The following is a 23252-nucleotide window of genomic DNA, read 5'->3' as shown; positions in this document are numbered from 1 at the left end:
CCTTTTTGATCTAATTTCGAGAGACCTCAATATTATTGAGCCTTTCTGTTCTAATTTGGAGATAACTGTGCTTGATTGCCATCCACGGCAGCCAACGTATGAACGTGCCATACAGGACATGGATTTATACGTTAAGAGATGACTTGAAGCTGTTTCGAATGAGAACAGTTGGCCGGCCGGAGTGGCCGTGCGGTTCTAGGCGCTGCAGTCTGGAACGGAGCGACCTTTACGGTCGCAGGTTCCAATCCTGCCTCGGGCATGGATGTGTGTGCTGTCCTTAGGTTAGTTAGGTTTAAGTAGTTGCAAGCTCTAGGCGACTGATGACCTCAGAATTTAAGTCACATAGTGCTCAGAGCCATTTGAACCTTTTGAGAACAGTTTTCCTGCACCGTAGTGGGCATGGTAATGTGTAGTGGTTTTGGAGTTTCCATGTATATGAACCACCCCTGCAAAGTTCCGCTACCTGTAGCATGTGCTGTTTTCAGGTACTACGCCATCGTGCACCCAATGCGCGCCAAGTATACGTGTACCATCCGTCAAGCTCGCAGGGTGATCCTCATTATTTGGACGGCTTCTCTGCTGCTAGCAGTGCCCATCATCTTCGTGCAGGTAAGTTAGATCAGCCAACAGCAATAAAAGGTCATTGTTCACTTCTTCGTGCCTTACATACACACTGGTCCACTGCCAGTATAATGAATTTCTTAGCGTTTAATGTTACCAAGTAATCCTGTAGAGGAATTTGCATTGCTCTCGGCTGCTGTAAATTTCGTGTGTGTATTTGGATTACTCAGATACTAAGAAAAATATCCGCGTTATGGTCTTAGACGGGCTAATCGGATCCCGTGCATCGTCAATGTCGACCTCTTTAACGATGGCGTCACCGTATGTGTTACGGCGGGGCATGTGGTCAGCACACCGCTCTCCTGGTTGTTGTCGGGTTTCTTGCCTTTGGAACCACTACTAAATGGTCAATTAGCTCCTCGTCCGCTTCGGTAGCTGCACCGTCATCGCTGCGGATTGCTAAGTGAGGGGGCCTGGGTCAATTCCCGGCCGGTCGGAAATTTTCTTTGCCCTTACGTTCCCATCGTCATAATTCACATCCCATTCTTGAGTTGGCTGTATGGCAGCATCTCTAAAGCTAATAAATTAAAACAAAAAGTAATAACTACTCGGTTGACCTTACGAGGCTGACAAGAAGGCTATGCGACAACCAGGATGTCAAATCGAAGACCTTTCAGCCGTCTAATTCCCAAACTGTTAATTTATTAGGCTACCAGTTTTGATTATTTACTACTGACCGACGTGTGGGAAGACTCCAATCTCGGTTCCGGACAAAATAAGGGCCCGAATTCAAATACTGGTCGGTAGGTGATGGTTGAAGTGAAGCAGAAGCAGAAAGCCACGATACCAGTATGAGAGTGCTGGCCCGTATTTCGACTGGAACCGAGGTTGGAATATTCCTACACGTTGGTCAGGGTGCCTGAAAATGATGTAGTAAATCACCGAAACTGGTACATCCATATCGATTCTCTGCAAATCACATTTAAGTGCCTGGTGGAGGGTTCATCGAACCACCTTCACAATTCTCTATTATTCCAATCTCGTATAGCGCGCGGAAAGAATGAACACCTGTACCTTTCCGTACGAGTTCTGATTTCCGTTATTTTATCGTGGTGATCGTTCCTCCCCATGTAGGTCGGTGTCAACAAAATATTTTCGTATTCGTGAGAAGATTCCGCCGCAACGAAATACACCTTTCTTTTAACGATGTCCAGCCCAAATTCTTAATCATTTCTGTGACACTCTCTCGCATATTTCGCGATAGTAGAAAACGTGCTGCCTTTCTTTGAAAGTAACAGTTTGGAAATTAGACGGCTGAAAGGTCTTTGACTTGACATCCTGTACAAAACAGTCGAATCCCGCAACCATCTCTGAAAAGATGGACATGCAGAGACATACAGGAATCGGTTTTTCTATAAATTTTTATATTTGTGATACGTTAATTTCAGAACTAAAATTACAGTTTCCCAAAGCGGTTCGATGTAAACCGCAAAAATTCTCGATAAAATCGACTTTGAAGTTTTCCGAGCCTCCGTAACAGTTTATAGTAAGATACATTTTTCGACAGGCAGCGTTCCTTTGTGGGAGAATGTTCGCATGTCATGTGGATAGCCTGTGTTCCATTCCTGACTTCCGCAAAATTTATTGTGCATGTTTACGAGCATGTCGGTGAAACTTTAAGTTCCTGTCTCCTTTCCGGTCACTTAGAATACTATTTAAATATAAAATTCATCGAATAAATGTTGATTATCACATATTTATTGTCACTTTTATGATAAACTAGGGAAACCAGAAATTCTTCGCAATTGCTAAATGCGTATGGGATGTGCATATACATCCTAAATTCCCTTCCCCTCTCGCTCAACCACTGTTCTCATCCCCCCTCTCAGCCTACATCTCTTACTCCACCCAACTCTCTGTGCATAACCTCCTCCTCCCCCCTCACTAAGTCCATTTCTGTCTGAATGATCAGTCGGGCGTGGTGTAAAAATCTGAACCAAATCGGTCGCGATATTTACGAGGTTTTTGTGTAACAAAGTTTCCTTTTTATATATTACATATTTATTTATATATGTAATATATTACAAAATATTCATCCTATGTCCTTTCGAGTGTTCTTTATAGCATCGTGTAAATATTGGAAGTAAATCGGTGAAGAACTTCTCGAGATTTGTGGTAACTACTGTTTCCCTATAGCTATCACACCTATATGTGTACATTATATATATTACAAAAATATGTCATCTATGTCCGTCCAACTTTGATTAGACCGTCGTGTAAAAATTTTTACTACATTACTCAAGAACTTTTCGAGACTTTCGGTTATGGCATTTCCATTTTGTATAGAAAATTACATATGTATTTATAATATGTCTAACTGTAAAATCGACTTTTTTGTTATGAAAACATGTGATGGCAGAACAGTCCAATTTTTTTCGTACCAAAAAACCGTTACAATCCACAGTTACAAAAAAAGAAATCAAACAAATCAGCCGAGTCATTCTCAAGTGATGATCTTTTACAACAGATTTTATTTTCCAACTTTTCCGGTGTATTTTCCAAAAAACTTTCTTTCATAGAAACTTTATCCAGACAATTACTAACACAACAAAGACAAAAATCAACCTCATCTGTCGAGCCGTTCTTAATTGATGGTATTTCATACGTGTGGCAGTTGTTAATTTCATACTTTTCTGTTGGATTTTCCTAAAGTTTCCTTTTATACAAACCTTGTCCTGACAATAAAATGAACACAAAAAAATCAACCAAGTTGGTCAACCGGTTTTAAGTGACGATCTTACACAAATGCGGCAACTGATTGTTATTTATGTTGATCCACGTCTTATTTCTGATGACATGTTGCAGACAAACATCCAGTTTTCATCGCAAATACAAATTCTTAGTTGCCGGTCTTGTGTAAAAGATTGTTAAAGTAAATGAATTTACAAATTAATTTTTTTACGTGTTTTACGCTTCATGGAAACGCTCATAGGAATTTTGACGTTTGTTTAAAAATATACTTCTGCCATGAAGCGAACCCAGGCCACCAATATGGCAGACAAATGATCTACCACAAAGCCATGCTGCCCTGGGGAATGACGATTTTCCTATATTAAAAGCACGCGGAAAACTTCAAAGCCGATTTTCTCGAGAATATTTGAGAGTTTCTTGGCACTGCTTTGATGATTAATATTTGACTACTCAGCTTTACGTACCCTAAATAAAAAAAAGAACGAAAATCCGCTTGCATTGTGGTTTCCCTAACAGTACACCTGGTAGTAATACTTCCACCAAGGGAAAATCTATGGCGGTCGCCGATATTGCACCTGTTGCTCCTCCATGGCAGTCCGCCATAGCGAGCACTCGGCTAGGGAGGTGAACTACTCAAGTACTCTTCTGGTTATTTCTCATATGTAAATTCACGTTGGTTTAATCATGGAAATATGACTACCTACTACGGCAACAAAGGAAGAATGAATTGATTGTTGGTGTTAGTAACGATCATCCTCCTTCACCTCCTCTGCATTACTGCTGATGACGTGTCACTGAGCACATTTGTTGTGTGCATGCAGTACACGCGAGGTGCATAGTTGTTTCCACTGCACTGTATGGAATACGAAGGTTCTGTGATAGTTCACTAACTTGCTGTATTCAAGTTGATGTCCCCAGTGCAGAATACAGCGCGCACGTCGTAGATTCTGTATCTTGAGGCTGAAACATACTTTTAGAGAGGTTCTGTTCTGAAATAATGTATCACTTCTTTGGGAAGCCACTCGCGTATTTTAATATAGCCACACGAGAAGACTACATGATCTTAATACAACACCTTCTGATACAGCAAAGTACATGATCAAACACAATGTTTACGAAAATGTATCTTTACACTATTTGTGGCACGTGTCTGTGCCTCATGACTGCCGGAGTGAATCTTTTAATACTGAATACTGGCAAACACATCCTGCCACAGACAACATGACTGTACATCTCGACTGCCTAATCCAGAGTGACGAACAGGAACTTAAATAAAAATTGGAAACACATCCTACGACAGACAACATGTCTGTTCTTCTCGACTGCCCAATCCAGAGCGACGAAAAGCCCGAAACACTTCGCGCGCCATTCCAGAAAAGCCGTGACCCGAACGCTTCCGAAGTGCTTCGTCTGCAATTTCGTCAGTCTTTTGTTTTTGATTTAAATTGTTTTTAATAATTCTAAAATGACTGATTGATAGTCGGCTGTTGAGAGATATTTCTATTGAAAAGTGAAGTCATTCCAATGAGTAGTTTAACTAATAATAGTGACTATACTTTAACGTTTTGGCGCCCTTGCTCCGAACACAGCAGCCAATCACAGAGCAGTAGCATTATGCAGGCTGTCTTTCTCACGGGAATGGTACCGAATCTAACATCTGTCACAGGTACCTCACACCACATTTCGTCACCTATATACTTCTTGCATCTCCACTGCTCTCCAACAGCTTCTTGGAGCCTAATATGATGGCTGACTAAGCCAGAAATATCACACTACTCAAAGGCGTATAGTTCTTCTTGTAAATTTCCAAAGGAACGATGCCGTTGGTGGGAGTGGTAGGGCTGGGTTGAGATGGGTGGTTCTTGCTCCTTCCTAGAATAATTTTTACCTTATTCAAACAATCACTGAATATTTATTTTCTCATGAAAATAGCACAATTTAGAAATTCAAAAGGCAATCAATTTTTTCTGGACCAAAACTGTTACAGTATGGGCAAACAAATCAGCTTTGTGGCTACTCAACAAGAAGAATTTACTCGATACCAAAATCCTTACGTAACAGTATGAAATTCTACTAAAATGAAAACACATGGAGTATCAGTGCTGCCTCGTAATAAAAAATTTATTTAAAATACATATGTCTTAAAAACAGAAAACCATAACGCTAGGAGATAATTCTACTTCAAATCCTTAAGAGAATTTTTGTAATAAAAGTACAGTCCAAATAACCATCACTTGCAACGTGACAGTTAAATAAAGAGCTGGTTGGTTGCATAGAACATAACGAAAAATCAAGTGACATCAGATCCAGTGGACCAAAGAATATGCATCTGAAAAACTAAGGGAATCGAAAACATGAAGCCCAGTTAGAATGCAAGTACTGGTTTTATAATGTGTGCTTGTGAGGCTAAATTCACTCAGCACACACAGCGACGCGCACCACTTAATAACATCTGCAGACCTCCAACACAGGAGAATAGCCCTGTCTAGTAACACGCTCACGCAGGCTGTTCCGCTGTCTTCAGATCCTGCTCCGGTAAAAGCCAGCAAGACAGCCCTGAAGCAAACTGCGCCCAGTCTCGCTGTATCACGTCTCCAACCAACACCCCCTTCCTTCTTGTTGTTGCCGTCCACCACGGCAGCCACAGCCACAATGGACTACCGGTCTCTGGCCCTGGTAGATCGTCGCTCGGCGACCAAAATCAGACTCCTCGTACTGCTGGCTGTTCTGTGAAGGTTCTTGACAATCTTTAGTCCACACAAAAGGTACATTTTTGCGACGCAAGCAGTGAAATGGAGGCGCGATCTTAATGGCATTCCGTATGAACTGAATGTAGAACGTCATCTTGCCTAGTACTGACTAGAGTTCACAGACACATTGCGCGGAACTGGCAGGTCACGGATTGCAAGCAAATGAGATTGGACAGGGTACACACACTGAATGTTTATTACATGACCTAAGTACTGCAGTTCAGTTTGTAAAAATTCACACTTTTCGAGGCAACACCTGAGTCCTGCTTCTGACAGCATTCGACAAAGAATACGCAAATTGGTGATGTGTTTCTCTGGTGTACGACCTGAGACAACAATATCGATAAGATAGTTTGATCAAAATGGCACTTTTGCAGTCAGCTGTTCCAAGTAACGTTGAAGAATGGCAGGTGCGAAAGCACTGCCAAAGCCAAACGCAAATACTTGAACAGACCTAAGTGTGGATTTACAACAAACACTTTCTGTGATTCTTTATCCATTTGAAGTTGCAAATAGGCGTCATGCAAATCTATCTTAGAAAAATGCCGTCCTGCACCAAACCTGACCATAAGTTCCTCAGAGCGAGGTAAGGGATAAGTATCGATTATTGTCTGTGCGTTGACTGTAGATTTGAAGTTAGCACAAATGTGAATGCGACCAGAAGGGTTAGGCAACAAAATGAGAGGACTTGCCCATTGACTAGCTTGAATGGGAGCAATTACACCACTATCTTGTTTCAATTCACTGTGTACTTTGTCTCTTGAAGCAATTGGAACTGGGAGGGCCCTGAAAAACTTAGGCCGTGCATTGTCTTTCAACGTAACTTGCGCTACGAAGTATCAGCTTTTCCCATTCCTTCTGAAATAGTTCAGGAAATTCTTGAAGCAAGCTAGCGGCACTGTCATTTGGTGAAATGTTGAGACTGGTAGTACACTGTCGCGGATGCTAAGGCCAAACAAACTAAAGGCATCTTACTGTCTCTTGATTTCTACACCGTAAAATTCACTGTCCTAGTGCGAGATTTGTAAGTGGCAGGGAAACTACACTGTCCAAGCAGTGGAATTTCCTGTCTGTTGTAAGCAGTTAGGTGCCTACTAGATTTAGAAGCGCGCGGTGAGCCTAACTGTTTGTACGTAGCACAATTAAGCAAAGTTACTGAGGCAAATGTGCCTAACTGAAAGTTCACACATCGGCCAGCAAAACGTAATAAGACAAATGTCGTTGCACAGTACTTGGTCGAGAATGAGACATAATCTTAATCTTAATTTTGTCAGAACCTGTTGTAAGTCTTGAAAACACAGCGTTCATTGCATGTGCACGAGCTTTTTTTTTTTTTTCCCTGGGAGCGCGCAGAATCGGCGCTTTTGTGGCGTTGCAGACGAACTGCTTGGACGTGACCTTGTTTTTCCCCACACGTGTAACACGTTCCGATACTTGACTGGCAGTCCTGTCTTTAATGGCGAACAAAACATTTAGGGCAAGACCTCACTAAGCGCACAGGTCTGTTTACATGTCTACGTACCGAGCGAGGTGGCGCAGTGGCTAGCACACTGGACTCGCATTCGGCAGGACGACGGTTTAATCCCGCGTCCGGCCATCCCAATTTAGGTTTTCCGTGGTTTCCCTAAATCGCTCCAGGCAAATGCTGGGATGATTTCTTTGAAAGGGCACTGCCACCTTCCCTAATCCGATGAGACCGATGACCTCGCTGTATGGTCTTTTCCCCCAAACAATCCAATCCAATCCAGTCCATGTCTACGTGGCGGTCCGCACAGCTTTGTACGCGCTCGATGTTTTGGCTGATTGGGGCGGTCGCGAACAAGAGGAGATTCGACCCAACAAATAAGGACCTAATCAAATTTAACGCCTGCTATGGCACCCGAATCATACTGCCCTAAGATTTGCAATACTCGGGGAAGTGATTTATCAGATTTCTTCAGGATCTGTTCCCGTATTTTGCTGTCTGGGACATTGAATGTTATTGCATCCCTAGTCATTAAAGCAACGCAAAAGTTGCCACAACTACACATAAATTTACACTTTCTAGTCATGAAAAAATGGTTCAAATGGCTCTAAGTACTATGGGACTTAACATCTGAGGTCATCAGTCCCCTAGACTTAGAACTACCTAAACCTAACTAGCCTAAGGACATCACACACATCCATTCCCGAGGCAGGATTCGAACCTGCGACTGTAGCAGCCGCGTGGTTCCAGACTGAAGCTCCGAGAACCGCTAGACCACAACGGCCGGCACGAGTGGTGGCCGTTAATTCTGTGTACCACTGACTGTTTCAGCTTTTCCTGCAGACAAAAGAACTGATGTCTGGCTGCAACTACTTGGACTTCCTGGTCGTAATACTTGGTTAATGCAGCGATTACTTGTCCATAGCTGAGTTCGAAAGGAGACCTGATTGGGAATACTTTTTGCGTTAACTGAACACTGGGGACCCAGCAATCTCAAGAAAGTGTTGTAAGCCTTACAGTACTTTGAACTCGATGAACTTCACAGAGCGCTTGGAACTGAGTCAGGGCGGCACTCGTTGGGCCTATTTGCTGGTCTGTTGTGCGGCCGCCGCAGTTTGTGCAGGCAATAGTTGTTGTACTGTCGTCAGCAAGGTAGCCATTTGTTGATTCTGAAACATAAAAAAAAAATGTGTTAGCGCCACTTTTGTGTCGTCGTTGACACCGTAGAGCCTTTTACCAGGGGGAGCCAGGGAGAGAATGTTGTTTGGTGGCCTGTATCCTCTTTCTACAACACAACAAAACACATGTATTGACAGGGTTCTTTACTAACAAGAACAAGAAGCTACTCATCATTAAGCTAGTTGTTGAGGTAGATGATGATGATGATGATGAGGTCCCACACTCCGAGGAGTGTAGGGGATAATGCAGGAGACTCGCACCGCCGTACTAGGCAAGGTCCTGGCGGAGGTGTTTTATCCATTGCCTTCCGCTGACCGTAATGGGGATAAATGATTATGATGAAGACGACACAACACCCAGTCATCTCGAGGTAGGAAGAATCTCTGACCCCGCCAGGAATCGAACCCGGAACCCCATGCGGGGGAAGCGAGAACGCTACCGCAAGACCACGAGCTGTTGTGGTAGAAGTTCTTCCTTAACAGTCCACTTTAGCCTCATTGCTGGAGACGTACAAGTTGCACTATAAACACTACACTATCATAGCCAGTGATGTGAACTGACAGACGCCAACAAGAATAGTACCTGAGCTAGTACCTGAGCTAGTAGTTGAGCTGACTGCGTCAGCGACTGCAGCTGACTGCGACTGGGCTGATTGTCTGTAACTGACTGGGACTGCCAGTGTGTGATTGTGATTCTGACTGGACCTTCGAGTTTGCAGCGGTGATCTAAATACTGGCAGTCGAGATAACATTGTGGCGCGTTGCTTGCGAGTCTGTCTTTGGCCTCTCCCCTCATAGGTGCCCTTGCTTCAGCGCCTATTATCCATCTTCTTGCCACCTCTTTGCAAACCAGTGCGCTGGCGACAGCTTACGACAGCACACACAATACATCGTTTCAAGCAAAGCAAAATAAAACTTAATATCGTAGCAAATGACATATGCCATGATATCATCAAATATGGCATTTGTAGTGTCACGCAATATGACGCAATATGTCTTGAAAATTTAGGACACATACATCTCAATTACGGGATAGTTCCTATCATAGAAGTACCTCCATTCTTGGATACTCTTGAGGAGCCCCCCACTCTCTAGAAGCACATACATTTGTGTCTATTTGTTCTTACATCCCTCAACACACATCTAACAGGTGGTGGGTCTGAGGAGAAATGGTACCTTGAGGAAAAAAATCAACCCCACCAACCAGAAATAAGAACTGTTCTATCATCTCCCCAGGAACTAATCCACACCCAGAAATTTTTGCCTATAAATTTCCAGATGAATGTGCCAACTTCTTGCATCTAAGAGAGCTCACTCTGCTGGGGAAGTAGGGTTTTTTTATTTAAATATCTTTGAAGCTGCCAGATAAGTGGAAAAGCTAATTCTCTTCTTTTATGTCCGTAACTCAGCCGAGGATAAACATGCCTTTTTATGCTATGATAGAAGGATTTTTTATTCTGGTTACTGCACTATTTCTTTGACATTAGACCGACGTAGCTTGGCAATCGATATAGATCTTTGTTGACTCAGGTCGTCCCGGAAGAGGTTCAAGTCCTCCCTCAGGCATGGGTGTGTGTGTTTGTCCTTAGGATAATTTAGGTTAAGTAGTGTGTAAGCTTAGAGACTGCTGACCTTAGCAGTTAAGTCGCATAAGACTTCACACACATTTGAACATTTTTTGACTCGAGTGACGACTGATCCGGTATAAATAATCGTTTTTTATTGTCAATCGAGCCATGTTGCTTTCATGGTGGCAACAGATTAAACTTTCACAAAACAACTGGACCACCATTAATTATATGTATTTGTCTACATTCTTACAAAATTTGAACCAATCCACTCAAGTTTGAAACACAGAAATGGTGGACGTAAAAGAATTGGCAAAAAAAACGTGCCTCTTGCACCTAAAATACCAAGAAAGGTAGATTTTTGGGTTTTCAATTTTATCTTAATAATGCACTTTTTTTATTTATTCGATTCGTCTCAAACCGTTTCTGCGCGTTCAATATACGTAAGAACGAATTTTACCTGCTACATTAGCTTGACTTTAAATCATTGTATCTTGACAATGGATAAAGATTATTGGATAAAACAATTTTCAATTTCACTTTATCCATTTAATTATCTTCGTGCAAAATGTGAACCGATTCGTACAAGTTTAAAGTATGGATGCGGTGCTCTTCAAAAACCTCCCAGAAACGTGTTTCTTGCATGATTTTGCACATAAAATCCAAACGGTACTTAAACAAATGGTGTCATTAGCTAAGCATTAATTTCAGATCGACTGAAATTTTTTCAAAAGTAATTAATCGTTTGCACAACTTGGCCGGGTGCCAGCTCCGGTTCGTCGTTCAAACCTTGCCTCTGCTCTGGAACGATCACCCATCTTTCCCTGTAACTTACTTTTATTTTCGTCAGTATTTCAAACATTTTACATCATTTTAAAGTCTCTAATGCTGTTTCCAGTTTGACAAATTTAACGAAAGTGTCTTGATTTTTCTTCAGTCTCACTACCATTATCAATCGCAACGTCTGAACTGTACCTCTGGTGCCTTTACCTTTCGTATAGCCAAACTCATCGTCATCCAACAGAACCTCAATTTTCTTTTCTATTCTTCTGTATATCATTCTTGTCAACAATTTGGATGCATGAGCTGTAATCTATTTCTGCCATTATTCTCACATTTATCGGCTCTTTCAATCTTCGCAATTGTGAGAATGATGTTATTCCGAAAGTCTGTTGGTATGTCGCCGTCTCCTGCATTCTACACACCATTGTGAATAATCGTTTAGCTGCCCCTTTCCCCAATCATTTTAGAAATTCCGTTGAAATGCAGTCTATCCCTTCTCCCTTATTTGATCTTATCGTTCATAGCTCTTTGAAATTCTGATTTTAATGCTCGATCTCCTTCCTCTTCGCTGTCGACTCCTGTTTCTTCTTGAAAAACGTCATCGACAAGTCCTCTTCCTTATAGAGGTCTTCATTGTTCTCTTTCCACCTGTCCTATATCTCCTCTAGGTTTAACAGTGGAATCCCCATTCCACTGTTAATGTTACTACCCTTGCTTTTAATTTCACTGAAGATTGTTTTCACTTTTGTGTATGATGAGTCAGCCCTTTGGACAATCTTTTTCTTTTCTTCGCATCTGCCCTGTTGTCATTTCTCCTTAGCTTTCTTGCACTTCCTAATTATTTAATTCGTAAGTGATTTGTATTTCTGTGTGCCTGAATTTCCCTGAAAGTTTTTGTAGGTCATTCTTTTATCGATCGACTAAAGTGTTTCTTCTGTTACTCATGGTTTTCCTTCTAATTTGCATGATTTCCCTTTTTAGAGATGTCCATTCCTCTTCAACTGAATGCCTACGGAGCTATTCCTTATCGCAGTAGCTATAGCTTTAGCGAACTTCAAGGGCGTCTCTTCATTCTTTAGTAATGCCATGTACGACTTCTTAGCGCATTGGTTCTTCCGACTACCCTCTTAAACTTCAGCCTACTCTTCATCAATAATAAACTGCCATCTGAATCTAAATTTGGCCCTGGGTACGTGTTTTCGGAATCTGTGCCTGACTATGATACAACCAAACTGGAATCTTCGCGTATCTTCTGGCCTTTTCCAAGTATACGTCCTCTTTTTGTGATTCTTGAACAGAGTATTGGCTATTACTACCTGAAATTTATTATAGAACTCAATTAGACTTTCTCCTCTCTCATTGCTATTACTAAGTCCATATTCTCTTGCAACTCATTCATCTACTTCTTTCACTACAATGGCATTCCAGTCTCCCATGACAATCAGATTTTCATCTCCTTTACGTACTGCATTATTCGTTCAGTATCCTCATACGCTTTCTCTATCTTTACATCTTCTTTTTGCGACGTCGGCATTTATACCCGAACTATTGTAGTCGATGTTGGTGTTCTGTCGATTTTCGTGAGAACTACTATCAGTGAACTGTTCACAGTAAGCACTGGAAATGTTAATTCAGATCGGTCTCCACGAGCCGGAAATGTTATTCTAGCTGACTGAACCGCCCCATCTCAGAAACTCGCCTTCGGGAGTAAGACGGTTCAATTCCGTCTCCAGCCATCCTGATTTAGGTTTCCCGTGATTTCCCTAAGTCGTTTCAGGCAAATGCCGGGATGGTTCCTTTGAAAGGACACGGCCGATTTCCTTCCCAATCCTTCCCTAACCTGAGCTTGCGCTCCGTCTCTAATGACCTCGTTGTCGACGGGACGTTAAACACTAACCACCACCACCACACATCTCAGAAACAACAACAAGTGTTACCACGAAACTTGTATTTTGTAAGGTACTACACACACAGTACGGCTTTATCCGAATAATTTTACTTAACAGAAACGGCATACCATTAAATTTAATCTTGGACTGAACTAAGCCCAATTATTTGTCATCCTGGCTGCTCATCATTAAAAGTCGGTTTCCATGTGTCGCCAATGAACACGATCCATTGTAAACGTGCTTCGAGTCAGTACTTCATCACGAGCTCACACCGAATCAGCACCTCGCCCAAAACCTGCAACCAGGCAAATGCAGGTACAGTTCTTTTGAAAGATCACCGGCGATTTCCTTCCCCATCTTTCCATAATCCTAGCTTGCATTCTGTCTCTTATTTCTTAGTTGTCGATGGGACGTTAAACTCTAATTTTTTTGTTTTATTTTGTTTTCAGTCAGATCTCATTTCAGCAGATACAATTATTGCGCATAATGATAGAAACAGAACATTGGTATGATTCTATTAGAAAATATAAAACATAATTAAACGAGATAAGAAGTCAACAAAATACATTTGTCTGATGCACCATTACTATAAAAGCCACAAAATTTTATCATACAAGCCAATTACACACATACGAAATGAAACATTAAATATATCCTCAAATTTTAAAGTTCCATTCTACAAAGACGAATAAATAACAAATATATTTGTCAGCAGGCCTACTAATGGAACTAAGAGCTATCCTAAGAGAAAAATAGTCCTTGTTTTCTAAAGTCTTTTGTAGTGTAATTGTATCTGGATGATCGTATTTATCACCAATGAAAATATGCACAGTGTCCTCATCAATGAGGTTGTAATCACAGCTTGGAGGAGGAATGAATTTTATCAAACGTCCGTTTTTATTGGTATTCATATGACCTGCTTTTGGTATGTTTAGGAGTGACTGTTTCTCTTCTCGTAAACGTCGAGCTGGAAAATCGAATGTGGCCTTGAATCTGTTGTTGAATCGCCCATTACTATGTGCCTCTGATGTTACGCTCTTTGTCCACGACTTTGTCTATTCCGGTTTTCCTTGTCTGGCGGGTCTACTACGAAACTAGTTGCGTGGTAGGGGTACGTCGCTGGGAAAAAGATGCCACTTTCGCCCGTGGATCTGCATGTTCGTTGTCTCTGATTTCAGAATGTCCCTGTGACAATAGAAGACGAATCCTTTAACTCAACTCCTTTGCTCGATCGAGACTTCACAGTATATCGCGTACCAAAGGATTAATAGCTTTTTCTTCGGCTGTCCTCGTTAGACTGTAGGGCACTCATCGAGTCAGTACATACTAGGACGGTGCTGAATTGTAAGTCGATTATGTAAAATCTAGCTTGATGAATGGCGTGCCACTCCGCGGACAATATCGAAGCTTCAATGCACAAAGGTTGTCCACACCCTGTTTTGATCCCCGCAAAGACATACATTTCGGAACAATCCGTGTACAATTTGTACCAGTCATTCCAGTAACGATCCAGTTTTGACAGTGTAGAAGCTCTGAGTTCACTTGGACTTACGTGTGTTTTAGATATCTGATCATCATATGCATCATAGTGAATTTCTGTAGAGATATCGTTTGCTTGCTGACGTCAACATTGTGCCGTTGGATGTTCCAGTATTTCACCATACTAGTACTATACTCCATCTTGCTCCTAGTTACGTAAGACAGTCCTAAGGTTGACTTCCTATTCTGTGCAATTCATAACTTTCAGGTTGTTAATTCTCTGGGTTCACTGAACATATTAGTCAAATGTCTAGCCACACACCCAAAAACTTTAAAGTATTGGCTAAAATAACTCGGTTATTAATTTGCAAACTCTAATCTTTCTTCCTTTGTAATCGTTCACATAATCAATTGCAACTAAGTGCTTCCGGGAAACTATCGTCAGCAACGATGAGGAGATTAACATACTGAGATGTTATAATTAAATGTTTCCTTGAGACATTTAAGTCTCTTTCTACCATCTGCGATAATGATCGAAGCAAATGAAATTAATTAAAATTTGTGCTGCGACTGGTACTCGAAGCCGGATCTTCTTCTTTGCTACTTAGAAATGCTAGTCATCATTGCTGCACAAGCTTCCTAAGCTCAATGCCCTCCCCAACACAAACTTCATTTCATTTTTCCCTTAAACATTGTCACTACTGCCAGGGGTCTCCGATATTGGCCAGCACCCCGGTATTGGACGTAATGGGACGTCCTTGTACCATTGGTGATCTTATACATCTTATACATGGTGGCGCACGAAATGTGTTACCAATTGTTTCTTTCACAATTTACGACGCTCATTAGATATCCCGCTGGGATCTCTACAGCAGTACCAGCAGAACTTGGAAAAACAAATGAGTTACGAAATGAAATGACGTGTAATTCACGATACTGTCGCTAGGAGACTAGTAAGCAGCAATGGCTGACAATGGAAGACTGACGAAACAGCAACGACCGGCCATTGTGTTACTTTTTCATGAAACAAAAAGCCTTGTTGTGACTCAGAGGCGTTTTCGACAATAGTTTAACACACGATGGGTCCCTTGTAAGACCATCCACAGGTTATATGATAAATTTGTACTGGAAGGAACAGTATTGGAAGCGAAGCAACCTCTGCCTAAGCCTGTTTGTTCGCCGGAGAATATTGAAGCGGTACGAGTTGCTGTACAGAGAAGTCCCGGGAAATCGTGTAGAAAGGCAGCAGTGCAACTGGGAATATCCAGACACTCCGTTCAACGCATTCTTAAAAGTGACCTCCATATGTACCCATACAAGATGACCTGTTCATAGAAGCTCACTGAATAACACAAGCAGCAGAGACTACTGTTTGCTCAGTGTGCGGAGGATAGGGAAGAAACTCTTAACAACGTTTGTTTTTCAGGCGAGGCGCATTTTCATTTTGACGGTGTGGTTAAGAAACAAAATGTACGCTTTTGGGCCACTGAAAACCCACAAGTGCTTCATGATCAACAACATTATGCTCCGAGGATTGCAGCGTGGGCAGCAATTTCCAGTCATGGACTTATTGGACCCTTTTTATTTGAAGAAACTGTGAACAGAGAACGTTATTTGAGCAAGCTTCGCAATAGCGTCATTCCACAGCTTCTTGCTACTGCCTTGCCCTTCAACACGCAGTGGTTCATGCAAGATGGAGCGAGGCCACATACTGCAAACACTGTGTTGGAGTTTTTACACGAGCATTTCGACACTCGGATCATTTCACTCAGGTTTCCAGGTCGCTTCAATGACGTTTAATTTTTTTTTTGTGGTATTCAAAAAATTTGAAAACCTCTCTCACACCGGCCTGATTTAGCTTCACTGATCAGGATAGTAAAAACATGCGTATGTTAAGGGAATTTTCATTCACAAAGCAGGCTTATCACATTCACACAGTTCAGTACTGTTCTATCCTGATTAAATTGAGCTTAACTTAAATTCCATAAGGCAGTGAAGCAATTTCGAAGTCTCGGTGCGACGAAAATTGTCAGTCGATCTCCTGAAAACATTTGTAATAATTATTAACTTTCGGTCATCACATGGAGAAGACCGGAGATCTACTGGTAAGACCATGTTAGCCTATTTATTTGAAGTAAATGGATATCTTGAGCATACAAAACGGCAGGTTCGTCCAGTGTAAATCAGACGTTCCCCACGGATCCCGTGCAACACAGCTTAGTAAGCAGACACTTTCAATAATAATCAGTTAAATAATACGCGAACACACTTACTTTAGTTTAGTTCATGTATTAAATTCCCTCTCATACAGAATCTCATCAAGATGGCGACTAGCTCAACAATACATGCATATACATCCTCCTTCTTTTACGGCTAATTCGCAAGAACTCCTTCGTTCTTTTCATAAGAGAAAACATAGGTAGCAGAGAAGCTATTCTATGGAGTAAATGGGCGCTCCAAGAAATAATAGGGCTTGAAACTACTTTGCATTAATAATTATCGTATATTAAAGTTTAGAAATCGGTAAGATAAGAAGAGATATTTCGAGATGTACTGAGTTATATAATTTATAAAAATTTCTGAAAATATCGCGGAGAGACCGCTGCAAGAGACATTACAGACGGACAAAATTGGCCCCGCAGTAGTCCAGACCTCAATCCATGCGACTTTTTTCTTTAGGGGTACCTAAAGGAGAACATTTTCCCTAAACGTCCACGTGATTTAATGGAGCTCAGAAGACTTAATTCTTCAACCTTGCAGTGAAATTACGGAAGACCTGTGCCGTAGGGTAGCCACTAGCTTCAGTGTTCGTTTGAAGGAAGTTAGGAAACGAAATGGTGGACATCTTGAGCATGTGCTGAGTTAGAACAAATCTCCACGGACGGCTCCTCACTGTAGTATATGTTCCATTCAGATTGTATTGACAATAAAGTTTATATTCAAAAACAAAATGGTAACACATTTTGTGCGCCAGCCAGTACTTAAATGTCCGTGCAGCAGTATTGACCATCCTACTGCGGTAGTGTAGTGGTTATCATTTGTGCCTTGCAAGCAAGACGACCCGGGTTCGAGTCCTGGCCGCAGTGCAAATTTTGATTCATTTCGTCCGCTTCGATCATTATCGTCGATACTGAGATGTGGTCACTAAACGAGTGTTTGTTCCAGGGTCACAAGGAGGTGGGAACGCACGTCCGGGCGTACTGGTGCATCCGCGACTGGGAGATCCCGCTGTGGTGGCGGCTGCACGAGGTGTACATGCTGTTGCTCATCCTGGTCATCCCCACCTGCATCATGACGGCCACCTACAGCGCCGTCTGCTGGGAGGTGTGGCGCGTCACCAAGACGCGCCACGGCATGACTGCCGGCTCGTGAGTATATCTCGCTTCTCGCATCATTGCCGCTCACCAGGAGTACTTCTGCCTTGTATTTTCGCACTTTATCAGACTTCAACACTGGACAACGCAAAGGCACCGGTTTCGTTCATTGGCCAGTCGCATGTGCTAGGTCTAGCGAAACAGTGTCAGTCGCCTGCACGCAGTGTCTCACGGAGTCTGTAAGGTTGTAACGGTGCAGATATCGGTACTGCCACGATGTACCGATCTTACCTTGCGCCAGGTTCGCACACGCAACTAAAGTGACGCCACAGCTAGCTCTAGCGAACCGGTGTCAGTCGACTGCATGCAGTGTCTCACGGGGCCTGTAATGTGGTAATGGTGCAGAGATCGGTACTGCCACGATGTACCGATCTTACCCTTGCGCCAGGTTCGCACACGCAGCTAAAGTGACGCCACAGCTAGGTCTAGCGAACCAGTGTCAGTCGACTGCACGCAGTGTCTCACGGGGCCTGTTATGTTGTAACGGTGCAGATATCGGTACTGCCACGATGTACCGATCTTACCTTGCGCCAGGTTCGCACACGCAACTAAAGTGACGCCACAGCTAGGTCTAGCGAACCAGTTTCAGTCGACTGCACGCAGTGTCTCACGGGGCCTGTAATGTTGTAATGGTGCAGATATAGGTACTGCTACGATGTACCGAATCTTACCCTTGCGCCAGGTTAACACACGCAGCTGAAGTGACGCCACAGCTAGGTCCAGCGAACCAGTGTCAGTTGACTGCACGCAGTGTCTCACGGGGCCTGTAATGTTGTAACGGTGCAGATACAGGTACTGCTACGATGTACCGATCTTACCCTTGCGCCAGGTTCGCACACGCAACTAAAGTGACGCCACAGCTAGGTCTAGCGAACCAGTGTCAGTCGACTGCACGCAGTGTGTCACGTGGCCTGTAATGTTGTAACGATGCAGATATCGGTACTGCCACAATGTACCGATCTTACCCTGCGCCAAGTTCGCACACGCAGCTAAAGTGGCGCCACAGCTAGGTCTAGCGAACCAGTGTCAGTCGACTGCACGCAGTGTGTCACGTGGCCTGTAATGTTGTAACGATGCAGATATCGGTACTGCCACAATGTACCGATCTTACCCTTGCGCCAAGTTCGCACACGCAGCTTCAGTGGCGCCACAGCTAGGTCTAGCGAACCAGTGTCAGTCGACTGCACGCAGTGTCTCACGGGGCCTGTAATGTGGTAATGGTGCAGAGATCGGTACTGTCACGATGTACCGATTCTTACCCTTGCGCCAGGGTCGCACACGCAACTTAAGTGATGCCACAGCTAATGGCATACTGCAGTGGCATGTGTGAGCATCCAATTTTCAGTGGCGTCACTCAAGTGACGCAACTTTTGTCGTGCTACAAAAAGTTCGTCTCGGTTGTACTTTGTGACGCCATTTCTCTTGCACCAGTGGTATTTTGAAACACAAGCAGTCTGGAGCAGTTATTGTGTCGTAATTGCTGCTGTACTCCATTCGATTTCGTTGCGTTTTTATTTTACTGACAAAAAAAAGTCAAAACAGTGGATGGCACACAACAGTTCCACAGCTTTTGTAACTACAAGCCACATGGGATTAACCGAGCGGTCTAAAGTGGTACAATCATGGACTATGCAGATGGTCCCGGCGGAGGTTCGAGTCCTCCCTCGGGCATGGGTGTCTGTATTTGTCTTTAGGATGATTTAGGTTAAGTAGTGTGTAAGCTTAGGGTCTGATGACCTAAGCAGTTAAGTCCCGTAAGATTTCACACACATTTCAACATTTTTTGTAACTACAAGAACAACAATCTTAAATTACTTCTAAACTTTCCATAGAAATATGTCTGTGTGTATGCGAGTGCGCCCAAACACACACACACACACACACACACACACACACACACACACACACACACACACACACACACACACAGATGCACACACACACACTCTCTCTCTCTCACACACACACACACACATAATCCACAATCTCAATGGTTGGAGATTCGTAGATGAATAAATAAATAACTTAATATGTGACGAAAAGGCGAGTATTATAAACTTCGTGGCTTGTGAGACCAAGCACCGTATAAATTGTTGGTTACATGCGGGAAATAGCCTCCAAGTGTGATCTGGTACCTTTTATACTAAAAATTAATTCTTCCGAATGCCTACGTCAATGAATACAGTAATATTCTAAAATATTGGAAAAGTTGCGTGTCTGCAGGTGATATTTACGTGTCAGCTGTTGTTTAGTATACCACAGCAGTCAGCATTTTCGTCTTCTAGTGTTATTGCTTTTATAAATGCGTTAGTAGCCCCTGATTTACCTCTGCGTCAAGTCTGTTTCCGTATCCAAAATATGTTCAAATGTGTGTGAATTCCTAAGGGACCAAACTGCTGAGGCCATCGGTCCGTAGCCTTACACACTACTTAAACTAATTTATGCTAAGGCATTCAGTAACCCCACTGAAAGTAGTCACTGGAGTTAAGCACTTCATAAAGGCGTACGTTTAAGGATATGTTTGATCAGTTAGTGTATATTTAATCAACGTGAGCGAGTCAACTAACATAGATTTAATACCGTAGTCTAACATTAAAGCAAAGTTTCTCTTACCCATCTGAATTACTTACATTTAAAGGAATCAGCCTTCATCGGATCAAATCGAAATTGTGTGTAAGCCATCCCAAATCTCTCTGCACTTACTCTACAGCAGGGGTTCCCAAACGTTTCCTCTGACGGAACAGTTTGAGAATCCTGGTACTCTGATGAAACATTTTAAAAAATGAGAAATGCTTGTTTTATTCAGCGATTAATTCAGTCTTACGTCGTGTAACAGAAATTACGCTGAGGTCACAAATGTCATGGGATAACTCCTAATATCGTGTCGGACCTCCTTTTGCCCGGCGGAGTGAAACTCCACGTGGCAGGACTCAACATGTTGTTGGAAATTCCCTGCAGGAATACTAACCCATGCTGCCTTTAGAGCCGCCCATAATTGCTAAAGTGTTGCCGGTGCAGGATTTTTTTCGGGAACTGCCTTCTCGGTTTGACCCACTTGTTCGATGGGATTCATTTCGGGCGACCTGGCTGGTCAAATAATTCGCTCGAACTGTCCAGAATGTTCTAACATGGCGTATTTCAGACATAAAAGTTGCATCATTTTTTAGGGTACATAAAGTCTATGAATGGCTGCAGATGGTCTCCAAGCAGCCGAACATAACCATTTCCAGCCAATGATCGGTTTAGGTGAACTAGAGGACCCAGTCCATTGTATGTAAACACAGCTCACACCAACTTCTACAGTGCCTCGTTGACAACTTGGGTCCATGGCTTCGTGGCGTCTGCACCACAATCGAACCATATCATCAACTAAAATCGGGACTCATCTGACTAGGCCGCAGTTTTCCAGTCGCCTGGGGTCCAACAGATATGGTCACGAGAGAGGTGCTGCAGGCTATTTTGATCCCTTACTTTAAACTATGTAAGATGAGACTTTAACATTAATTATTTTAATTACGTATGCGGGGCCAATATAAGCTGAATAATTTCTAGGAGGCCAAATAAATGGTTGATTTTATATTAGATGAGCGCCAGGCTCTCTACAAGTTAATAATTTCACGAAATTAAGTCCAGGCCAGAGTTCACTGATCTGCCTTAACTAATATCGCTAAAAATATCTGAGCTCTTGTAAATTCGAATTACTGAAATCCTCAAACTAAAAGTAAATACTGATTTAAAATGATATAGTAGCCACAGCTATGAATGAAATCTGCAAAATAACTCAATATTTGATTGAATCTGCCGCGTAATGGCGGCCAATTGTTGCCCGTCAGCGATAAAGGCCTTCGGGCGTCGTTTCGTGAAAAATACTAATTAATCTTTCTCTGCAAGTGAAACATTGAAATGAGGTGCTTGTATTACCTTGAAATAATAACATGAGCTAGTTTTTATACATATAATTTAAGTAATACTTTACATACACACCTTAACATCGTGTAGGATAGAAAACAACACGAACATCTGAAAGTGTTAAGCACTACCCACAATCTCTAACGAACAAAAGAAGCAGAAGAAAAAGATTTATTCTGTGCATCGTATATATAATTACACAAAGATACAAAGATTTGATTTCCATATATTTTTCACTACGATATTATTCATCAGCGATGAAATCCTTTTCGCGTCAGAGTATTTACGTTACAGGTTTTCATAAATATTTCTAATATAGTTTTTCACAGATGCCTGTTAAGTCTTCTCTATTTTATGTTATTGTCTACTTTATGTTATTCTCTATCTTGATATTAATTGCACACGCACTGTCCGTAAAAATCGCCTAAGGAACACTACAAGGCGATGTCGTTTTTTCAGCAAAGGCACTCGCGACAGTCGCCTGCTGTCACAGCCCATTAACGCCAAATATCCCCGCACTCTCTTAACAGAAACGTTCGTCGCACGTCCCACAGTGATTTCTGAGATTCTTTCACGCAGCGTTACGTGTCTTTTAGCTGTGACAAATCTACGCAAACGCCTCTGCTCTCGGTCGTTAAGTGAAGGCCACCGGCCACTGCGTGTAGGTAAAGCCTGAAGTTTGGTACTCTCGGCATACCCTTGATACTAAGGATCTTGTAATATTGAATTTCCTAACGATTTCGGAAATGGAATTTCCCGTGCATCTAGCTCCAACTACCACTCCGTGTCCAAATTCTGTTAATACCCGATGCGAAGTAATGATCAAGCGAGGACCTTCTCACATGAAGTGATAGCTCCGCCAATGCACTGCCCCTTTAAACCGTGTGTACGCGATACTGCCACCATCTGTTTATGTGTACATCGCTATACTATGACTTTGTCATCTCAGTGTATATTACAATTTAAAAAAATAATAAGCATGGTCAGAATGTGAAAATAGAACGACATGTTATTAATAGTTTTTCACGGAGCTCTCATTCGCTTCCCACAGAACACCAGCGTGTCACATAGCACAGTGAGAAACCATGCTCTTCGGCAACACTGTTCCAGACACAACAACTTCATCAGCAAACAGTTTCAGTTGTAGGCCATTCCATCCGATAAATCATATCACAGTTGTCCGAGGTCACCCCGACGTTGCCACTGTCTCTGAGGATCACCTGCCTGTACATCTGCCAGTGACAGCAATTTCTACGTCATGTAACGACTGGCTTGTGTATGCCCTTCGTATGGCACGGATGACGGTAAATTCACATTACTCAGGCTAAATATACTAGTATTATGTGGAGCGACGCAATATCCTTTCCTGTGTCGACCTCTTCATCTCAGAGTAGTATTCGAGTATTTTTCTGATATAATCCAATCTCTGTCCACCCGTATACCGTCTGCAAAAGGCCTGGGAAAACAACGTTCTGCGAGCGCGACCGCTCCGGCTCCGCTCCGACTAGAGCTCCGAGCGCAACGGTTGGGTTGTGTGAAGAAGGG

General features: G+C 42.5%; 1 protein-coding gene and 1 non-coding gene across 3 annotated transcripts in view; both read left to right on the top strand.

The window, feature by feature from the left end:
• LOC126278581 (QRFP-like peptide receptor) overlaps positions 1-23252 on the top strand; it is a 1030767-nt gene that overhangs the window by 913673 nt on the left and 93842 nt on the right. For both annotated transcript variants that reach the window (XM_049978791.1, XM_049978790.1), the window contains exons 4-5: positions 486-609; positions 17590-17792. In XM_049978791.1, coding sequence (XP_049834748.1) covers positions 486-609; positions 17590-17792 — 327 coding nt within the window. The remainder of the gene's footprint in view (positions 1-485; positions 610-17589; positions 17793-23252) is intronic.
• Trnaa-ugc (transfer RNA alanine (anticodon UGC)) lies at positions 17438-17510 on the top strand. The gene has a single exon. It is a non-coding gene; the product is annotated as a tRNA-Ala (tRNA).

The sequence above is a fragment of the Schistocerca gregaria genome, chromosome 6 (genome assembly GCF_023897955.1).
Source record: "Schistocerca gregaria isolate iqSchGreg1 chromosome 6, iqSchGreg1.2, whole genome shotgun sequence".
NCBI lineage: Eukaryota > Metazoa > Arthropoda > Insecta > Orthoptera > Acrididae > Schistocerca > Schistocerca gregaria.
The sequence above is the reverse complement of the archived record's forward strand: the minus strand, read 5'-3'. Positions and strand labels throughout refer to the sequence as shown.